Here is a 22,359-nt window from a genome sequence, read left to right on the forward strand (position 1 = left end):
ATATACAAATGAAAGCGTTTATAAATATTTTTATGTATTAAAATTATTAGTTTATTTTAACTGTAAAAAAGCACACACGCAAGCACATATATATATGTATATGTGTGTATATATGTACATTCATGCTCTTTTTGGGAATTTGCGAACGCGTGAAAGTATTCTCCAATAAGGAAAATTTTTAAAAAATTGTTAAATGAATTCGGAACATTGAGGAGAAGGGTGCACACACTTAATATAAAAGTGTTTTATATTTTTTTATTTCATTTTAGCATTTTTAAAAGTACCAAAAATAAACTCTTATTAGAATATGTAATTTATGAGTAAGTAAACGAATAAGTTAAATGTGTGAATAAATGTATAAAAAAATCAAGTAAAAAAGTAAAACAAATATATATTATTTGATCAAAACATACAGCATATATAACAAAAATGTGGGGAGATAAAAAAAAAAAAAAACATGCAAACAAATTTGTGTTATATTTAAAAATTTATTTCATCTGCATAATATTTGAAAAGCATGTAGCTTGCACGTAATAAAACATATTTTCTTTTAAGTGAAGAATTTATGCGAATTTATCACTTTTATCGAATTATTTTTGTATATATTGTTCTTATCCTTCTATCGAATATGTAGTTGCGCTTTTGACTTGCTTACTCTTGACGTGCTCTCTTTAGACTTACCTTTTTTTTTTTTTTTTTTTTTCCTTTCTTTTTTCTGAACAACCACTAGCAATTTGTTGCATATTTCTTCCTTGTTCAGAATTTTTTTTTTTTCGAGCCTTTGATTTGTTTATTTTTTTGCTTTTCCTTCAGGGTGGAGTGGACAACACTGTTCCTATGACATTTACCTGAGAAATTCCGCCATCCGGATGAAGGGAAATTTTAAAGTGTGTTGCTGTTCTCTCCATAAGTGTAAAATTATATTCTAATAAATTAAAATTGTAGAATGTTTTTTTATGATCTGTAGCTATTTTACATGGAGGTAGCTGTAACCAGTCAATTTTTTTTTTTTCTAATTTTTCATCTTCTTCAAAAATTCTTTTTTGCTCTAGTAAGTCTAAAGTAAGAATATCTATGCAATCAAGCAAATATATTTGTATACACTCTGGATGATCATATTTATAATTTCCTATGTCAATTGTAAAGTTTTCAATTATACCTCTAACACCAAATTTAAAGATAGAAATGTTTTTAATAGAATTATATGATAGTGTTCTTAAGATTATAGGAGGTCTATTAAATAATCTTTTAGTACAAAATCCATCTGTTTTATATGAATCAATAATATATTTTGGGTGTCCTTTATAAATATTATCACAATGATAATAAATTAAAGTACATCCATTTTCAGGTTTATTTAAAAATATTTTTTGTTTTGATACAATTGTATGTTTTTTAAATAAAGAAACAAATTCTCCATAAAATTTTATGTTATTTATACCTCCATCTGGATATAAATTAATTCTTATATGTGTCCAAGGTTTAATTAAAGACTGGTCATTAATTTTAAAATAGTATACTCTTTTTTTATTGGTACATTTTAAAAAGTCTACACAATCTGCTTGAAGTAATTCAACCCATGGAGTATTTTGATTTTCTAATATATCTGAAATAGATTTATCTATTTTATATGATTCCAAAAAATTATAACTTTTTCTTTTTATTATTTTTTCTTCTTTCCCTTCTGCTTCGTTAATTATAAATTCTTCTTCTTTAATTATCTCATCTATGCAAGAATTTTCTACAACTTCAATCGATAAATGTGGACATATATCATCATCCATATTATCAAAATTTAATTCCAGACCATATATAATACTTGGGTACTTCAATTTCAGTATTAACCATTCATGTCCTACATCTCTTCTTCTTCTAGTTATCCATCCTATTTTTTCTTCAATCATTAAATTTTCAGATTTACTTATCGATTCATCTGTTACAAATAGAACCTTAGAACCGAAATGTTTTGATAAGACATTAGTAAAATTGAAAAAATTTACATCATTTATGCATTCAATTTCTTTAGATGGGATTTTTGTACTCTTACTTATTATCCAGCTAAAAATGTTATTAAAAATGTTTAAAAATTTTTTTTTTTTTCTTTTTTTCAACTTGTAGGTTTTTCTACTAATATTATTTCCTTCTCCTTCATCACTCTCATCTGCTTCAGTTTCCTGTAGTTTTCTTTTTCTTGAAATTTTCGTTTCATTTACTTTGCTTAGTACTTTGCTTTCTTCCTCATTTGTTCTTTCTTGTTCGTTCATTGTGATTTATTTATTTTTTTCTTCACCTTTATTTTTATGTTTTTCTTTTTTCTTGTCTGCTTTTCTTGTTATCTTTTTATTTTATTTTTAACTTATGCACATTTAGTTCTTGAAAAAAAAAAGCTATGCATACATATGGACATGATATGGTGCATGCTGGCAAATGGACCTAGCCAGAAAGAAATGCATATATAATATATACATATGTATGTCTAGTCTATAAGCCTGCATATTAAAACATATGGTCATGTACACATATGCAAATACATACATATTACAGCGTGTGGCGTTGCAATATAAGCGCAATACAAGAAACCTATTTTTTTGTATGACAGGAAAAAATCAATGTGGTGTTCTTATGATGTGTACAAAAAAGGACTGCGTAATAAATACATATTGCAAATAAAAATAAAAAAGAAAGTACATTATTTATTTGTGTATCTTTCTCTTAAATTGTGAGAAAAGTATAGAGGTAAATGCATACCCCTAAACATATATATATGACATTTAAAAATTTTTTTTTCCTTATAATTAAAATATGTACATCATTTTAATGTGCTACTACTGCTTAACATACAAATATAATCACAATGCGCATATATGTATATGTACATTTATGGTCTTGCATGTACCTATTTTTTCCTAATTATAGGTAATTTTGGTTATGTGTAGGTATTTTTGCATTTATGCAGATAAGCATATGCAAATGTACCAGTGGTGGCTCAGGTACTTTTTACTATCTATCTGTTGTGTAAACGAAAAAAAAGTTTTTATTTGATGTACTAAGGTGAAGCAGTCTATATTTTGTTTAAATACTTCACCCAAAAAAAGGTGGTAATTTCATATACAAAATTCCTATATGGTTACCATACAGCTATGGCCAATGTAAAAATTACTGCACTGTTGTAATTATTATTACGTGTAATGACTATAAGCATAGCTTCTCTGGCTGCTATAGCTGCCGTTTGCTGAAGTTAGTGAGTACGTAAGAAAAACTTTATAAAATTCATCTTTTTAAAATATTAATGATACAAAATTATGACGTTCGGCTTCTTAACATTTACGAAGCATAATTATAAGAACTGATATATGCACAAAATGCATACACATGGGTAAAGATCCAATTACTTATTTACAGACGTATTAATGAAATGTGTTTCTTAATACTTTTTTTTTTCTTTTTTTTTTTTTTTGTGTTCATATGGAAAAATAGTTCTTTGCTCTTACGTAATGATGACTGTATTTCAGTGAAAAGGAAATAAACACGCCTTACTGTTTTGTTAATTATTAATTAATTCGTTATTAATTTTTTATTAATCTTAACAAAATACGTTCTTGAAATAAGGAAAAATGTATATCACATCGTAACAAGGAATATGTTATGCGGAACTCTTCATATTATTCCTTAAGGGGTTATACGTGAAATGCGAAGAAAAATTATTTAGTTTGCAAATGGGGGATTGTAGAAGCCGTCTTCTTACATATATATATATATATATATATAATAGGTAATTTGTATATATGAATATGTATAAGTATACGTGTACGTATACATATATGCGTATGTATATAATACTTTTTAAAAACATCGTGCTTACATAAAAAAATAGTACACTGAGGTATATATAACTACTCCAAATGTTCCTCCACATTTTTGAACGTTTTTTCTTAAAAGTATATTTTCATGTAAAAGTTTGAATTCAAGTAATTTTTGCTAGAAATTTTTTTTTTTTTTTTCTTTACGTGTGTAACAATATAACAATTGAAATAGTTGAGAATACGGAATAAATAAAAAGTTTATATATATATATATATATACATATGTGTAAAAATATTTATTTTATAAAAAAAAAAATAAAATAAGCAACCCGTATGTTATTCCAGAATAGTCTCTGATGAAATATCTCATAAGACTTCAAAGTAAAGAAGTATATAAGTTTTTATTAGGAAAAATATTATTTCTTTATAACAATAAAATAAAGTTTAAAAAAAAAAAAAAAAAGGTAAAAAAAATATACAGCCTTACAAAAAGAATTATATCTTTAAACGGTGTAATATAGGAATATTATAGAGGATAGAAATACGTCGAAAAAATACAACTCTTACGTATGCTATTTAAAAAAAAAAAAGGAAGACCCTTTTATCTCTTATTACACTGCATGAAGGGAAAGAATGACAAACGTAGGAAGATATATATAACAAATAAAAAAAAAATAACTGTGTTAATATTTCTTTCGAAATAGTACTATTACTTCCTGCCTCTTTTCTATAAAACTGCCCGAGATTTTTCTACCATTTTGCACCTGTTCATCGTGTAAAAGTAATAACATAAATGTGCATGCATGTATGTATGTATATATATATAAGACGAAACGGGCGCATAAGTTAATAGCAAATTAGATATTCCCAAAAAAAAAAAAAAAGAAAAAAAATACACAAAAGAGGGAACGACAAAATTTGTAACCTTTTATTTCGCTTACTCGGTAAACATGCCCCTTTTATTGCGAAATTGTTTCATTGACAAATAAATTAATATGAGAAATGAAAGCATACACGTATGTATATGCACATACGTATATATATATATATATATATTTGCGAGTTTCAAATTATCTTTTATGAAACAGTTAAGAAGTGGCACAGGTAAATATTCCCATCGTACGTCCCTTATGGCATGCATGTCTTATTCATTTTCATGTATACCTCTTTGACTTTTAAAGAATTGTCCGAAATGGTATTCGACTTTAGTTGTAAATGAATGTTAAAGATTTTTTTTTCGTTCGAATTGAACATTTGCCGTTCCATAAAAATATATGATAAACATTTTTGTTTTTGCATTTATATGTATATTTGTATTTACAGCAATATTTGTATTTACAGCAATATTTGTATTTATTTTTGTTTTTTTTTTCTTTACATTTTAAAGGATGTTAAACCTTTTGAATTTGCCATTTTGGTAAATGTGTAATTTTGGCACAGCTCTGTACAAGGACTTATGTATATATAAATGTATGGGTAACAAAAAACGTGGAATTTTTTTTCATATACCTTTTGGGGGAAAAACAAAATTTTGAAGGGGCTAAAAAAAATTCAGTAAATTTCTTCTTTAAAAAGAGTAATCATAAGTATAAACGTAAAACATGAGACAAAATGATAATTAACAAAATGATAATTAACAAAATGATAATTAACTAGTCTTGGGATTGTTTTAATTTTATTTTCACTGCCAAAAAGTTACAATAAGGTGTATTTGTATATGTATGCATATGTTTACGTATATATATGTATATGTATTTATTTATTATTTTTTTTTTCCGTTTCCTCTTAAATACACACATTTATTCCTAGTTTAAGGAATACACGAGATATAAAAAAAAAAATATATACCTCACGAATAGACTGCTTCCTGTCTGATTTTATTTTATTTTGTTCTGTCATTTGATTGTGCAGTATGGTTTTAAAATTTAACACACTGTGTTTTTTATTTTCCTTTTTACCTCTTTTCTGTGCGTTGCACAAACTGATTTAATTGCCCTTTACCAGTTTATGTTACTCTTTTGGGTGTATTCATAACAAAATTTTTTTTTTTTTTTTTCCTTTTATTTGAATAGGAATACATATAATGTAAAATGCGATTGGTTAAATGAGAAAGAAATACATAACGAAATGATAAAGACAGGGAAAAAAACAAAAAAAAAAAATATTGCAAAAATTGCAAATATTGCATATATAACAAAAATTGCAAAAATAGCATATATAGCATATATAGCAAATATTGCAAAAATAGCATATATAGCATATATAGCAAATATTGCAAAAATAGCATATATAGCATATATAGCAAATATTGCAAAAATAGCATATATAGCATATATAGCAAATATTACAAAAATAGCATATATAGCATATATAGCAAATATTACAAAAATAGCAAGTGCTGCAAATATATTAAAAATAAGCAATATTCTAAGGGTTAACAGGGAAAATGTTTTCTCTCTTCTAGGCTTTTTTCCACGCTCTTTGATTGTCACTTTGAATATTTGTCAACTTTATATATTTACTTTTCTTATTTTTATGCCTATCCTTTCTGTCTTCTCTTTTCCGTTATCATTCCCCTTTCCATTTTCACCTCTTCCTTTTTGTCGTACTAATTTACTGTTTAGCGAGAACCCACATAATGAAGGATCCAACGAGTGATATGTATGAAGATGGGAATGATAAGAATGTCAATTTTGAAGATGTATATAAAAGAATTGTGGTTAAGGACAAGTTATTAGATGAAAAGAAGAGGAAGAGTATATTTAAGAACATTGTTGAAGTGAGTAAGATGAAAGATTACAATTCAATTATGAAATATGAGTATATATTAAAACTTCATTTTTTCAGTAGTAATGTAAATGTTTTAAATATATACAAATTAACAAAATGTGAATACGAAAAAGAGTTTGATGAAGTAGCTAAATGCTTAAAGAGCAATATATTACTTAGTATAGTTGATACGAACACAATAAATGATAATAGTAGTGAACATATTGGAGAATATTTTTTAAAAAATTATGAAGAATTAAGAAACTTTGATTATGTTATTGGTAATACTGATTACCCTTTAGGATTTGAACAGAATACGAATGGCACATTTAAGGTATATTTATTTAAAATTATACCGAGTAAAACTCTTTTATTAAACAATAGTAATTTTGGATATATCGAAAAGAATGAAATTCCTAATTCCTATGATTCCATTGCTGTTGATAGAAGTCTATACTGTATGCGAATGAATTCAAAAGGGGGTGCCGAAAAAAAAGGGGGAAATGATCATCGGAATAATAGTATTAGGAATGGCCATTACACGTACAATAGGTACTACATCAACAGTTACAGTAACAGCCCCTTTAGTAGGGGGTATAACGGAAAGAATGGACTTCCGTATAGCTACATATATAAGGTTAAAAATTCGGAGCAAGTACTTCCTTTGCTACTGATAGAGTTTGAATTCAAATGTTTGAGGGTAGATGTTAGTGTTCCTGTATGTGAGAACTGTTGTAGCGCTCAAGCAATTTACTACTGTTATAATGACAAAGTTCATTTATGTGATATATGTGATATAAAACATCACGAGAAAAATAAAATTTTAAAAAATCATAAAAGAATTCATATATCGGAGTCCCCATATCAATTCGGAAAATGTGCTTATCATCCAAATGAATTAATTGAAAATGTATGTATGAAATGTTTTTGTAGTCTTTGTCCAAATTGTATACTAATAGGTAATCATTCTAGAGGTACTTATCGTAATCATCCAATAACAAATATAAAAGATGCGTTTATATTGTCATATCAGAAAAAGTCCTTAAGTGATATAAATTTAGAAAATAGGAAGATTAGAATAATACATTTATTAAAAAAGAAACATAAACAGTTATCTGAAATTTATTCTAATTATACATCTTTACAAAAAAGAATAGATACATTATATAAGTATATAATAAATGAATTAAAGAATGTTAAAAAGAAAAAAATAGAATTTCTAATGGCTTTAAAAAGGTCTGTGTTATCAGAACTACTAACAATAGAATGGATGGATGCATTTTTTTTTCATACTAAATTATCTTTAAAATTTTCAGACTTCATATTATATCAAAAGAAACATGAACTACTTATTGAATTTTTAACTGCAAAAGTGAAAGAAACCAACTTCTTTAAATATATTCCTCATTGGGTTTTCCAAAAAATATATGTTCATTCAGATTTGTACATTTATGAAGACAATTTTTACAAAATCAATTTAGCTAACCATGCAAGTATAGATAACACAATAATCGGGAAAAAGGAGAGAAATCATAATAAAGACTGTCTTCTAAAAATAAGTGAGAATAAACTAGAATCCATGTACAATTTTAACACCATGTTTAACGACAAAAATAGGCACTTTGCTCTTTACGATGACGATAAGTTGAAGGAGCATCATGACGACAGAAACGAGTGCTATGCGAAATTAGCTTTAACACATCAAGCAGGAAGTAGAGACCATGCAAGGGGAAAAGCGGGGGTGATGAATGAAACAGAGGTGAGAGATGAAGAGGCAGCGGTGGACGTAGCAACAGGGACAGAAGCTGAAGCCCTTATGAACTTGCTTTATGACGGCAATCCTTTTAGTGGAAAGAATAGGGAGTATCATAAATACGATATGATGAACAAAGAGGATATAAATGAAGTAATTGAGCTTAGAGAGAACTACTGTTCCATTTATGAGTTAACTAGTGAGAAACAGAGCAACAATCATTTACTATTATATACAATTTTCAAAAACGAAAAAATGATGGAGAAACAAGCAGAAATGTCAAATATGAAGAATTCATATATTTATAAAGAATTATGGAAAAATTTATTAAATTATAAATATTTAAATATTATACACATATTAAAAGTAAGATATAGTTATTACAATACATTAGAATTAGCTACTTCATTTTTGAATATTTCAAATTATTATAATATGTTAGAAGATCTCGTAAGGCATATAATTAAACATGAAATATATACACTGTTCAATAAAAATATCGATTATCATACTAAAATGAAAGTAACTCAATTGTTAGATACATGTACTACCTTATTGTGTATCAGGAATTTTAAATTGTCCTTTCTTGTTGACAAATACGTAGAGATGTGTTATGTTGAGGTGGAGAAAAATGAAAATCAGATCTTAGAAGAGGTAAAAAATATAAGGGGGAAGGATATGTATTTGTATGAAGTTTACTTAGAGCAAAAAAAAGGTCATAACTGTATCGTGCAGAACGGTGGTAGGAAGGGGGACAGAGCTGATGAAAATTCTGAACGAGTTCATACAGCTACTCAACATACGTCTGTCATCAATGGAACGGTAGCTGATGAACAAAGTGCAGATTTAAATATAAATGAGAAACGGAGCAAAGGGGAGGAGAAAGAACTGGGGATTAGAGAAAACGAAAAAAAAGGAATTACAACAAAAAACTTAGGAAATAGGTTAGGAGAGGAAGATTATACTATGCTAGAAGAAGACAACTTCATATCTGAAGAAGTAATTAACCAAATGAATAACGATGTGGAACATAACAAATGGATAAACAAGAATGAACACGAAAATAGAACAAGTGATATTATAAATGATAAGGAAAAGGAAGAATTTGATATGCTAAACAAAATAAAAGAGTATATATATATATATATGGAAAAATTAATAAACGATATAATAAACATACCACATAAGGATTTGAATGATAGTATACGATTTTTATTTTACTTAATACATGACGAAATTGATGGAACAAATAAAAGTATAATAATGAATCAAAAAAATTTTAGTATACATACCTTAACATTATGTCTAGATTTATTTCTAAATTCTATTCTATATCCGTACATTATCTATGTACATGAACATAATATTAGTAAAAGCATAAAAAAAAATTCGTTATTATATCAAAAAGTAATATTACTATTTGCTCAGACGTTAAGAGAAATATCTATATACACCTTCCAGATATATAATATAGGAATATATGAAAATAATATTAAAATAATTATAAATGATATTAGAAATAACAAAATCATGCAGGGGAAAATGACAAACGATAACATGTTTTTCTTGGACTCCTCTCAAAAGGTATTTACAATACACAATCATTGCTTCAATAGCAGTACTTTATATTTGATTGAACTTACTGCTTCTTAACATCGATGAACAAAATGTATTCTATTCTTGTGCTAACTTGAAAAAAACATAGAATTACGTAAAATGAATTCAGTCCATGCTACGTGACAAATATATATTTACACATAAAAGAGAAACAAAAAATAAAAAAGGAATAACAAATTACGTTAATAATTCTAAGCTAAGTAATAAACACAAAAACAGAACCCTAAGTAATTCTCTACTTAATATGCTAACACCCTCATAATATGCGATATGCCGTTCCTTTTCAGCTTTTTAGGTGGATTATCAAAAACTTAGAGGCCCCCAGGTACTACTCTCCAATCAAGTGGAATCCCAATGAAAGCATAGAAAGGAGCTACGAAAGAGTTGTAAGCGAAATTATAAGCATCGACAAATCTACGGCGGAGAATTGTGTCAATGAAAATGTTGATTATAACATATTATTTAGTACTATAAATTTTAAGGATATTTTGGCTCTGTGTTATTCCGTGGAAAGAGACAATGCGTGAATATGCGGTCACATGAGATTGTTTGATAAAAAAGTGGAAAAATCGAAAAAATGGAAAATAAAATGAAAAATAAAATGAAAAAAATAATGAAAAAAATAATGAAAAATAAAATGGAAAAACAAATGGAAAAACAAATGGAAAAACAAATGGAAAAACAAATGGAAAAACAAATGGAAAAACAAATGGAAAAAAAAGTATAAAAGCAAACTCGTCATAAAACTGAAACAGTCGTATGTGTAACTAATGGTGCAGACAAACTACATAATAAAAAAATGGGTACATTTTTTAAAATAAAAAAAGCAAATATTATATGAAAATTCACACGATTCCATATTAAAATAATGTATGTAGGAAGGATTAAGAAAAACGCTATGCAAAAGGTACAAATATGCCCAGCAGGTGCCGTTGCACAAAAAAATGAATTAAAGAGGGACGACGACAACCCGTGTAATTTGGCTTAAACGTGTTAAATTGAGTTAGCTCATATGTATATGAACACGAATGCATATACACACATATATAGAAGTATATGCGGTATATGCTTTGTACATTCGCGTAATGTATGAAAGAGGGAATCCGCGGAAAGCACAAGCGCTAAGCTAACCACTCTTAGAATTGCCGCTCTCATTTTTAGTCGCTTCTATTTATGGATAAAAAGAAATGATCAAATTTTGTTAATATTTTTGTACATGACTTTCCACACATCTTCAGGGGAGGAAATTCCATAGGAGATGTGGTAACTTTGTGTTTGATTAAATAGAACATATAAAACTAAAAGAATATCAATTTTTTCTATTTTATTTAATATTAGATTGTCTTTTAATAAAAATTTATTTCTATATTTGAGAGGAAAGTCTTTTAACTGCATACCAGAAATTTTGTCAACAAAATATTTCAAGTCTTTATTTTTTTTATTTAAATAAGACAACTTTGCATTTTCAATTAAATAATCAGAAAAATTATAGAAATTTTTTGTAAAATCTTCAAAACATGATAAGACTTCTTTTTTTATTAATTGTAAATCTTTTGGATTTGTTTGAACCAGTAGGGTGAAAAATCCTGTAAAATATTTCTCATAATTTAAAAATTCAAAGGACGAATCATATGTTAACTCTTTTTTTTCTCTCAAATAATGAAAAAATTTACTATTTAAAATGTACTGAATAATATAAGATACGACATTAAAAAATAGTGGGTTTGTATATAATTTTCTTCTTTTCTTAAAAAATTCATTCAAGTTTTCTTCCGTATATTGCTTTATGTTTAAATGACCTTTAATTTTATCAAATTCTGTAGTAAGTGCTTTTTTTTCCTCTTCTTTTTTGCCATTTGTTTGGGGGAACTGGAAGAGCATTTTTTTTAAAAATTGTAATAAATAGAAAGAGATATGTATACCATTACTTAAAAAACCGAAATAGTTTGCACTTTTTCCTATTAATAAAAAAACAGCATGTTCTTCCTTTTCATTTAAATAAACATATGTAATTTCCTTTGATTTTGCTTCAAAATTTTTTAAGGGGCACAATAAATTGTACTCGTACCGTAAGTCGTTCTCCTCATCACTACTGATAGGTAATGTAATGCAGTTACTCGTTCTGTAGTTTTTACTTGTAAAATTTTCATCAGTCTCTACATCTATTGTAGCATTAGTTCTTATATGTTCACGCGTATCTGTGCTGATCCCCTTTTCGGTGTTTATTTTTTTTCCCCCTTGTAAAGTACCTAGAAAATGTAAAATGTAGTAATGAATAAAAGGAGAAATATCCCCTACAATGGTTATCTCAAATAGCGATAAGTCTCTAAACAATTCCCTTAGCTTATGCTGAACAGTTTCTAGGCTTATATTTTCTGTCTCTTTTAGATTAAAATTTTGATAACCAATTGCCCCATCGGATAGGTATGAAATCGTTTGTCCCAGCAAAAAAGACTGCACATGGGGGAGGGGAAAAAAAAAAAAAAAATTGAAAAAAAAAAACAAATGGAATAAAAAAAAACAAATGGAATAAAAAAATGTATTAATGTGGAAATAAATATTCTCCTGCACACATATACATGCATAATTAAATGTATTTGTTGGAAAAACAAATTTACATTTGCACATGAAGAACGCACTCATGAATAAAAACCAAACGAAGTATATACATCCCTGAGAAAGGGATCTCACTCGCGGTTTGATCAAACAGTTGAGCATTACCTGGAGGTTGTTTTTATACTCAAAGAAATCCTTCTTTAACTTGTCAACGACTCTTAGTAGAGCAGACTGTTCTACCTTTGTTTGCAATAAGATATTGTTTAGAATAGAAAAGGCAGAGTTAATATTTTCATATTTATTGTATGTACAGATATCAATAAAGAAGTACTCATCATTTAGGTCAATGTAAATATTTATACTTCTATTACTGCAGTGTATTTCTACATGTTCTCTACCAACGTTTTCGATTTCACCTCCTTCAAATAAACAAATAACAGAAAATAACAAAAGGAAGACATTATATTTTTTCGTTTTCAATATATCCATATGTGGTATAATTAACCTCAAGTAAATATATTTTTTATCTATGTTTGTTTTAAATAAATTTACTTTTATTCCATTCATTAATTCGTAATTTTCTACTTGCTTTTGACCTTTATTTGATAAAATGTACTTTTTTAAGTTCAATATATTCCCATTATCTTTGATATTTTTATCTTGCACACTTTGCATTTTTTCGTAGTTTCCTTGTTTTACTGATTGTTCTTTAGTATCTTTTCCATTTTGTTTACACATTTCATGCATTTCGTACATATGATAAGTTTCTTCCTTTTTTAAGTAGTCCCACTTAACGTCATTCTTTTTTTGTACCTCTGTGTTAGTCTCTTCGATATGGTTTTTGTCTATTTCTACGTTGTAGCATATTTTAAACAAGGCGAAATTTGGTACTGTATTCAAATTTTGCAATGGACATATGTGCTCGTAGTCCTTTTTTATTTTATTAATTTTATTTAGAATATAATTGAAAACGCTTATTTTTGTGCTAGTCGTACGGGGTTGTACATATTTTGCTATTCGTAATTTTTTGGTAATGTTTTCATATATATACTGAGGAGATAACAATTTACTTTGAATGTTTAGAGACAAATTTGGAATTTGTTCCTTTGAATATATGTTATCGAAAAATAATTTTTTAATATCTTTTTTGTTATACGTATCAAAATGGTTATAAGGAACGTGTATAATAATACAGTTAGGCTTAAAATTTGTACCTTCACTGAATATATTAAATATATATTCAAAATACTGTTTAGCATATACATTTATTTCTTCTATTTTTAGATTATCGAATATTTTTTTTTTAATTTTCTTTTCTCTTTTTTCATTAATATAGACATGCTTACAAGAATTGTAATCTATAATTTTTTGAATTTCATCTGTGTACGTTTCATTAATCTTTGTATCTAAAATATATTCTTCATCTTCATTTTTCTCAGGATGTATCAGCTTCATATTTTTGGTTGTACCATGTTTATTAGCTTCCTCTTCTTCATCACATTCGATTTCATTGATTTTATAATTTCGCAACTCATCATTACTTAAGCCATACATTCTTAGGCTTTTTATAAAAGTATAAAAAGCGTTTATTGTTTTTTCAAAAGATTTTATAGTGGTTTTTATTTCTATAGTTCGTATCGTAGCTCCTTCATTTATATTTGTATATTCATTAATATCTATACTATTAAATAAATCATTTCGGTGTATATTAAATCGAAATGATAAACAATAAAAAATGATATCTTTCATTATAGATATTTTATAATCCTCCAATGTCGTAATACTTTTTATTTCTTCTTTTAGCAAAATGTTTATATTTACATTGTTTAACGAATATTTAAATATCCTCACATCAGTTGTAATATTTTTTATATCTCTTCTATTTAGCGTTTTTTCTTCTTCTAAATTTACAGCATATTTATCCTCCAGGTAGGATCTAAATTGTAATTCACTCATAATTTCGTTTTGATTTTTTTTTTTTAGTTCTTTAAGCTTTTCGCTATCAATAATATTGTCATCTATATATTCATTATTCCTTTCATCTACTACACTAGTACAACTATCGTCATTTCTTTCAGGAGAATATCCATTCGCTTCATATCCCTTTGAAGAATTGCTACCAAATGCGTGCACAACTGCTGGGAGGTTCTTATTTCTCGACTTCAATGTATTTTCGTTTAAAATATTTAAATATGCCGTTTCATCCCTTGTTAAATCCTTACCTTTTATATTTTCAAATTTTTTATTTATTAACTTTTGAGCAATATCCACATTTATATCTCCATATACAAATAAGTTTACATTTTCTGGTCTAAAGAACAAATCGAAATATTGCTTTATGTCTTTTTCGTCGTACCGCTTTAGTAGCTCCAGTTTTCCTATGGGCAGTCTGTGACTTAGTCTGCAGGATGAATGAAGCGAATGGGTGAGGTGAAGGGGAAAAACGAAGATAATGAAAAATTAATATATAGCTCGGTCTAGTGTGATAAATTGGAAAAGGTGGCACTGTGGCCATACAAAATACATGAACAGAACAGAGTGCACGGAGAAAAAAAAAAAAGTAATGAAATAGAAAAATTCCTATCCCTTTTCATATAAGATAAGTGCACGTACCTATTTTCCTTGTGCAATGTTTTTATGATATCGGAGTTCATTTTGTATTCTACAGTATTAATAATGCTGTACTCTGAAAAAATCGCCTTCTTTTCTTTTATGATTCTTTCTTTGTTAAACTGTGTTTCCCCTTTTAGGACTTCTATCATTGTTTCAATACATTGTGATAGAATTGTGTGTTTGTAGTTAAACTCATCAACACTATAAATATCAAAATTTTCAATCTCCTCTTCATTTATATTTTTTATAAAACCATCATGTGCAAAGTTACTGAAGCTGTTTTCTTTGTATATCTCGTTGTTCAGACTTATACTTATGTAAAAAACCACATGATGAAAATCTGTGTAAGCATTCGTTCTGATGTTTTTGTCTATAATATTTTTCCTATTTCTGTGGAGAACATTACAACGGTGCATAAAGGAAATGTATAACAGGATAATGACAAATTGATGCAAAAAAATGAAATAGGGGTGCTCATATATGAAGAGAGGATACCCGCAATAGTATTTACGTACGAAGGGGTATTACATAGGGATAAGTACTACATAGGAATAGGTATTACATAGGAATAGGTACTACATAGAGATAGGTACTACATAGAGATAGGTACTACATAGAGATAGGTACTACATAGAGATAGGTACTACATAGAGATAGGTACTACATAGACAGAGGCATTACATACATAGATATATATCAAACGAAGTGAAATTACAAACATACATACATAGGAGTACACGCATCTGCCTATCAATAGACTCGTGTTGCTTTACTTTGAACCCATATAGGATACATGCTCGCACAAGTGACTGATCCCTTGCTGGTTTTTCTTTTCGTTAATACTACCTGTGTTTACTTCCATGTACACATGTAGCTCTTCATAATTGTAGTCAATTGGGTTAGTGCAACTTTTATATTCTTCGGAAATTTTATTTGATGGTAGTATTATATGATTTTCATTATGAAGAATGTATCTTTTTCTTTTTGTGTTCTTTCTTTTTTTGTATATTATACTGGTCAGCCGGTTTGGCAATTCGTACCTTATCAAGTCCTCATCTTCATGTAGTTCGCCCATCTACAAAATGGATAAAAGGGGCACAAGGAAAAAAGGGACATACATGTATACGTGCATAAACATGTATATATGTACATATATTAATACGCACGCACAATTATAACCAAATGTATATATTCTTTAATTTCCATTTGCCCCAATCCATTTGTAGTATCACGCACACATATGTTCATATACACACACACCCACATATATATATGTGGGTGTATTTACTGTACGTGCAATTTTTATTTTTTTTATCTATTTCAAAATTATTTAACTATTTTCTAGATTAACACAAATGAATAACATTAAAGGACAAAATGTTGAAACAGAAATGGGAAAAAATAGCATAAATAAATAAAAAAATAAAAAAAATTAAGAGACAAAAGTAGCATTTCTATAAGTATATTTTATCATGTGTGCACAATTTCATATGCGCAATATTTAATGCCGACAAAAACTGTTTGTCCTCTCAAAGTAACTATTGTAAACTAATAACAAAATTGAAGTGCGTCAAAAGAAGAAAAACGAATATTGAATATGCTCAACTCTAAAATTAGCAATGTCTTAACTCTTCATTATTTATACATTTAAAAGAATTCTCATTATAATGACAGTTCAATATTAAAATTGATATTCGAATTATCATCTATATTGATGTTTTTTTCATATAAATTTTTCATATATAGACAAAACTGCTTAGCAAAATAGGTAATGATAATATTTGCCCCAGCTCTTAAATAGCTTTTGAATAGCTCCGTCAGAAGTTCATTTTCATAATTTATATCTTCATTCAAATACTTTACATAATTCTTAATCATCATATATTCACCAGAAACATTATACACTGCTATAGGGACATTCGTCTTTTCTCTTAATCTATTTTTTATACTGCTTATGATGTCTAAATAAAACATGGACGGTTTGACCATTATTATATCAGCTCCTTCTTCAATATCTGCAAAAAGGGAAGACGGAAAATTAAAATATTGCCATTATTATGGTTTATGTGTTCATATGGGGGTATAAATGAAAATATATATGAGGGTACACATAATATTACATATACTGGTGTAACCAGGCACATGCCCCTAAAGGGAAGTAAGTTTAAGTATGCACGAATGTGTATATATATATATATAAAATCATTTTGCACATTACGCCTTTCCACGTTGTTAAGGTCTATGTAGTTGTTAAAGTCGTGCTGATATGACTGCTTATTTTTAACAAGATTTTTGGATATATTTGAACTTAATATGGATCTGAAAGGTTTGTACATACATGAAGAATATTTGCATGTATATGATAGAATTAAAATATTCTTGAAATTATAGAAATCCAAGTTTTTTCTAATTTTCTCAATTCTGTTGTCCATTGAATCACTTGGACACACAACATCTGCCCCACTTTTAGCTAAACATAGAGACTAAGGGGTGGGGAAAAAAAAAAAAAAAAGGAAAAAAAGGGTAGGAAAGCGTATATGGTAAGTGTACCTGTATGTGTATATGCGTATGTATGTGCACATATGTACGCACGTGCACATGTATATGTATGCCTAAATGTATAAATGTGTGTATACGTAGATGAATGTGCAGAACAATTCAGAGTGGAAAATAAAAGCGACGTATGGAGGGACAGATAAGGATACTCATTTAATTATATTACCTGTTTCACTAGCGTGTGGACACTAATATCATTGAGAATTTCTCTTTTTTTTTCGTCATATATTCCATCATGGCCATAGATGTTATATGGATCTAGAGCTACATCTGTATAAATTACGATATCATTTAAAAATTTTTCTTTTATTTTATTTATAGCTTTACAGTAGTAGCTGTTCTCGTTATAACTTTCTTCACAATATACAGATTTTTTTTTTTCTTTTACAACTGGAAAAAACATAAAATGGTGAATATTTAATTTTAGACATTCTTCGATTTCTTTCACTATCCCTTTGAAGTTGTATGTATATATATTATCCAATTTTGTTTCTTTCTTTTCAATCTCCTAGGGAATTGAGAACGTGAAAAAGTTTATGTACGTATTAGATAAGCATACATGTATGTACATGTACGCATGTGTGTGTACATACATATGCAGAGCAAGTAGGTTTTAAGTCTAAATACCTCTTCATGAATGAACATAGGGTAAATGAAATTTGTCGCCTTTATATTGGTGTTATTGTATAAAGAAAGTAAGTGTTTATTTCTTTTTATTCTTCTTCCTCTTCTATTTGTTTCTATATATATATTATTGTTTATGTCTTTAGAAAAGTCTTTGAGGTTGCATTCATTTGCGATGCTTTCGTTATACAAATCTTCGGTGGATGTTTCATCCATTTCATTTAAATTACACAAGTGCTAATTTTTGACGTTTTGAATTTGAAGGTAAAAATGCGTTTGAGAGGAAAGAAATTCGAAATGTACTTAATAATGGGTCGTTTCGTAGCACATATCATATGCAACATATGAGTTTTATTCTTTTTGCTTTTTTATTTTGCGTATTTTACTTTGCGTATTTGATTTTGCATATTTTACTTTGTGCAATTTATATTTCGTTTTTCGCCTTTTCCCTTTTCATACTGTTATTTTATTAAAAGCATAGTTACAACAACGGGGATAGAAATAAACACCAACATGAAAACCCACTAAACAAATGCTGATGCTAAATATCCATTCAGACGTGTATATGTAGTTATATATATATATATGTATATGCATGTATGTATATATGTACAAATGCACATAAATATTATTACATATTTTTCATCAGTATTTTTCTTTTTAATATTAGTATTTGCTAAATTCCAATTAACTTGTGCATTTTCTATATTTTTCTTAGTACATCATTGTTCTGTGGGTTATTCCATCTTCTGAAGGGCGACTTGGTACTCTACATAAAAGTATTAAAATTCGGTGAAAGCATGATTCCATGAATATACATATACACACATACACATACAAATGCACATATATACTTATGCGTGTGTTACTTTCGTCGACTTGGGGGAATACAGGATGTAAGCTTTTTTCCTTAAGTTGCTATTAAGACAGCACACTAAATTTAGTATAAATGAATAAAATAAAAATATTCCATTCGTTTTTATCATTTTCGCATATTTTCAAAATGTTCTAAAATTGAAATAAACATCTGAGGTTATATTTAAATGTGCTTTCATATTTATTTGTATATCTTATTATAGATATATATGAATAAATTTGTTAAAGATTATATGTCTATAAAATGACCAGTTCATATTTGTATAATTTTTATTTTATTCTATTTTATGTTACACTGTATTATATTACATTATATTGTATTATTTTTTTAATATTTGTATCCCTGTTCTTATAAGTTTATAAATTTACTGAACAGTAAGAACTCTTTTACATTTTAAAGTTGTCAGAAACAGTCATAATAAAAGCAAAGAACAAAACTTATAACAGCCGTAGCTGTTTGAACATAATTGAATATTTCAGTATAAATTATATTTTTAATTATATAGTACTGCTCATTTTTATTCTCGTTATATATGAAAAGTAAAATTTAACATATCACATAGGATAAATTTAAAAATTTTATTTTATTATTTTATTTTTCTTGCGCTTCCTCTCTTTCCCACAGAAAAAAAAAAACACTGTTTTAAATGTGAGGTAAGAAATTAGGATTCAATTAATTGTAACAGTTAATTTAAAAAATTGGCGTAATGTAGAAATCGTAAAGAATAAATTTATTGAAGAAAAAGTATGTTTCAGTGAAATTCATACAAAATAGATTCTCATTTTCAATACGTATGCTGAAAAAACACATAGAGAAAAAAAAGAAGATCTACATATATATGCACTCATGTAGGAAAAAAAAAAAAAAAAGGAATACGTGTATTTACGAAGCAGTTAATTCATAAAAGTCCGTTTATAAATAAAAAAAGAAAAAAAATATGCAGTGTAAGCACGTTAATGAAAATGAAAATTAGGCGAAATGAGCAGAACATGAAATATAGTTATGAATAAAATTTCATACATATATATATATATATATAAATTTATATACACGTATAGAAGTCACATGAAAACTAAAATGTGATATGTGAAGCTTTAAGCCATTTCCTTCACCCCCCCCATTTTCTTAATGAATAAGTATAACTTGTGGGAGAACGATAGGAAAAAATTGAAATTATCCCTTTGATTATATGAATGTGTGTTCTTATTGTATCTTCAACAAATTAAACTTCAGAAATATATTTTTTTGTAAATGCTTTGAGAGTTTGTTGAATATAAAATATAATTCTTATAAAGGTAATATGTCTCAATTTTTTAAAAGGCATATATATATATAAATTTTAATAGTACCTATAAAATAAAGTGTGATTACTATTTTATTTTATTTCATTTTTTTTGTTTGTACAACAATGGGGATGACCCTTTTTATGAACAATTATTGATAGACATTTTTCCAAATTGTGTGCGCATAAAAAACTTAATACTTGGCAGATTACTATTTATAATTACATAAAGTTGTTATTTAATAATAGAATAAATAATTGTGAAATAATATGTTTTATAATTCATGAATAGGGATATGAAGAAAAGTAAAAAAAAAAAAATATTTTTTAAAAAAATAAATACTATTCGTATAATATATTTTTAAAACTAAACATTTTGGCTTTTTTAAAAAAAAAAAAAAAAAAAATTAAGAAAAAAAGAAAGTCAAAGAAAGTTATGAATTAATCATTTTTTTTTTTTTTTTTTTTTTTAAATATTTTAATGACATCATATAGAAAATTAATAACCTTTTTGAATTTTTCGTTTTTAAGATACATTTTTGCAGCACAGAATGTTATACTTTTTTACTGCTTGAACTTATAAATGTCTCAAATGAAAAAAGAGAAGAAAAAAAAAAAAAACATGTGAAATATGGTGGAAGCTATTTACACATAGCAATATAAAAAGAAAGTGATACATAATACATAATAATTTCATATTATAAATTTCCTTTCTTTTTGAACATATAGTATTTATGTCATATGACAATTTTATAAAAAAATAGACAAATTTTGAATTTTGAACTTATAATTTTGAATTTTGTAGTTATAATTCTGAATTTTATACATAAAATTTTGAATTCTGAACTTACAATTTTGAATTTTGTAGTTATAATTCTGAATTTTATACTTAAAATTTTGAATTCTGAACTTTCTTTTTTGAATTTTGAATTTATAGTTATGAATTTTTTTTTCTGTTATTTTGGAACATTATTATGCTAGCGTGTTATATATGTTTTTAAATCTCCAACTTTGTTTTTTATTAATATTTACATTCATATATATCCTTGCATACTTATATTCGCGCCTGCATACATACTTGAACAATATACACATTTTTTTTGCGCACATTTTTTTGAGGAAATACTTAAAAGTTCAATATTTGTTCATGTGATATTCATGAAGATTAGGTTGCATTAAGGAGACATTTTCTTATGAATGATATACTTTTACGTTTATATGTTTTTTAATCATTAAAGAAATTTTTTTTTTAAATGGAAAATTGTTATATGATCATTTAATTTCTATAATAACTAATGGTATATAAAAATATTCATTAAATGTAAGAAGAGAAGATTTTATCTATATGAATGTCTAAATAGGATGTGAAATTTAATAACCTGTTTAATTTGGCGTATACTATATGACAATTAAATTATAAAATTGCTTAATCTCCTCTTAATTTTGTATTTTCATGTTTCACTTTTGCATGCACCCGAAAAAAAAAAAAAAAAAATACAGATTATTAAAGGAATATAAAAATAGAATAAAAATATTTTTGTTACGAATTGTACAAGAATTTCTTTTTTGCCTCTTTCTTTTTATTTTTACGTTTTTAATTTGAATATCACTAAAATTTAGTAAAATTTTTTTAAGGTTACATCCGAACTTTTTAATTTGTTCGTATTTACAGACATACATGAATAAATAAACATACACCACTAATAACGCGCATATAAGTATAATCAAGTAAACATACGTACGTAAACATACGCAGATAAACATACATATATGAACATATGCAGATTAACAGACGAACATAAACATACTCAGATAAACATACTCAGATAAACATACTCAGATAAACATACGCAGATAAACAGACGAACATAAACATACGCAGATAAACAGACGAATATAAACATACGCA

The 22,359-nt window shown here is 26.9% G+C and overlaps 3 protein-coding genes across 4 annotated transcripts; 1 reads left to right on the forward strand and 2 right to left on the reverse strand.

The window, feature by feature from the left end:
- Positions 1–809: 809 nt before the first annotated feature.
- PmUG01_12076500 (allantoicase, putative) lies at positions 810–2,264 on the reverse strand (the record flags this gene model as incomplete). Its single annotated transcript, XM_029007011.1, has 1 exon — positions 810–2,264. One exon carries the CDS (start codon positions 2,262–2,264, stop codon positions 810–812), a length of 1,455 nt encoding a protein of 484 aa, XP_028863443.1.
- A 4,177-nt stretch (positions 2,265–6,441) lies between these two features.
- PmUG01_12076600 (conserved Plasmodium protein, unknown function) lies at positions 6,442–10,469 on the forward strand (the record flags this gene model as incomplete). The annotated part of the gene is made up of 2 exons (XM_029007012.1): positions 6,442–9,909; positions 10,230–10,469. 2 exons carry the CDS (start codon positions 6,442–6,444, stop codon positions 10,467–10,469), a joined length of 3,708 nt encoding a protein of 1,235 aa, XP_028863444.1.
- A 664-nt stretch (positions 10,470–11,133) lies between these two features.
- PmUG01_12076700 lies at positions 11,134–19,277 on the reverse strand (the record flags this gene model as incomplete). 2 transcript variants are annotated; one of them, XM_029007013.1, is made up of 6 exons in its annotated part: positions 11,134–12,396; positions 12,634–14,899; positions 15,112–15,501; positions 15,885–16,186; positions 19,013–19,060; positions 19,161–19,277. In XM_029007013.1, the coding sequence occupies 6 exons, from the start codon at positions 19,275–19,277 to the stop codon at positions 11,134–11,136; spliced, it is 4,386 nt and encodes a 1,461-aa protein (XP_028863445.1). The 2 variants fall into 2 exon arrangements, with proteins under 2 accessions (XP_028863445.1, XP_028863446.1); XM_029007014.1 differs by lacking the exons at positions 11,134–12,396; positions 12,634–14,899; positions 15,112–15,501; positions 15,885–16,186 and adding exons at positions 16,774–17,126; positions 17,330–17,594; positions 17,834–18,057; positions 18,261–18,528.
- Positions 19,278–22,359: the final 3,082 nt, after the last annotated feature.

This window comes from Plasmodium malariae (genome assembly GCF_900090045.1).
Source record: "Plasmodium malariae genome assembly, chromosome: 12".
NCBI lineage: Eukaryota > Apicomplexa > Aconoidasida > Haemosporida > Plasmodiidae > Plasmodium > Plasmodium malariae.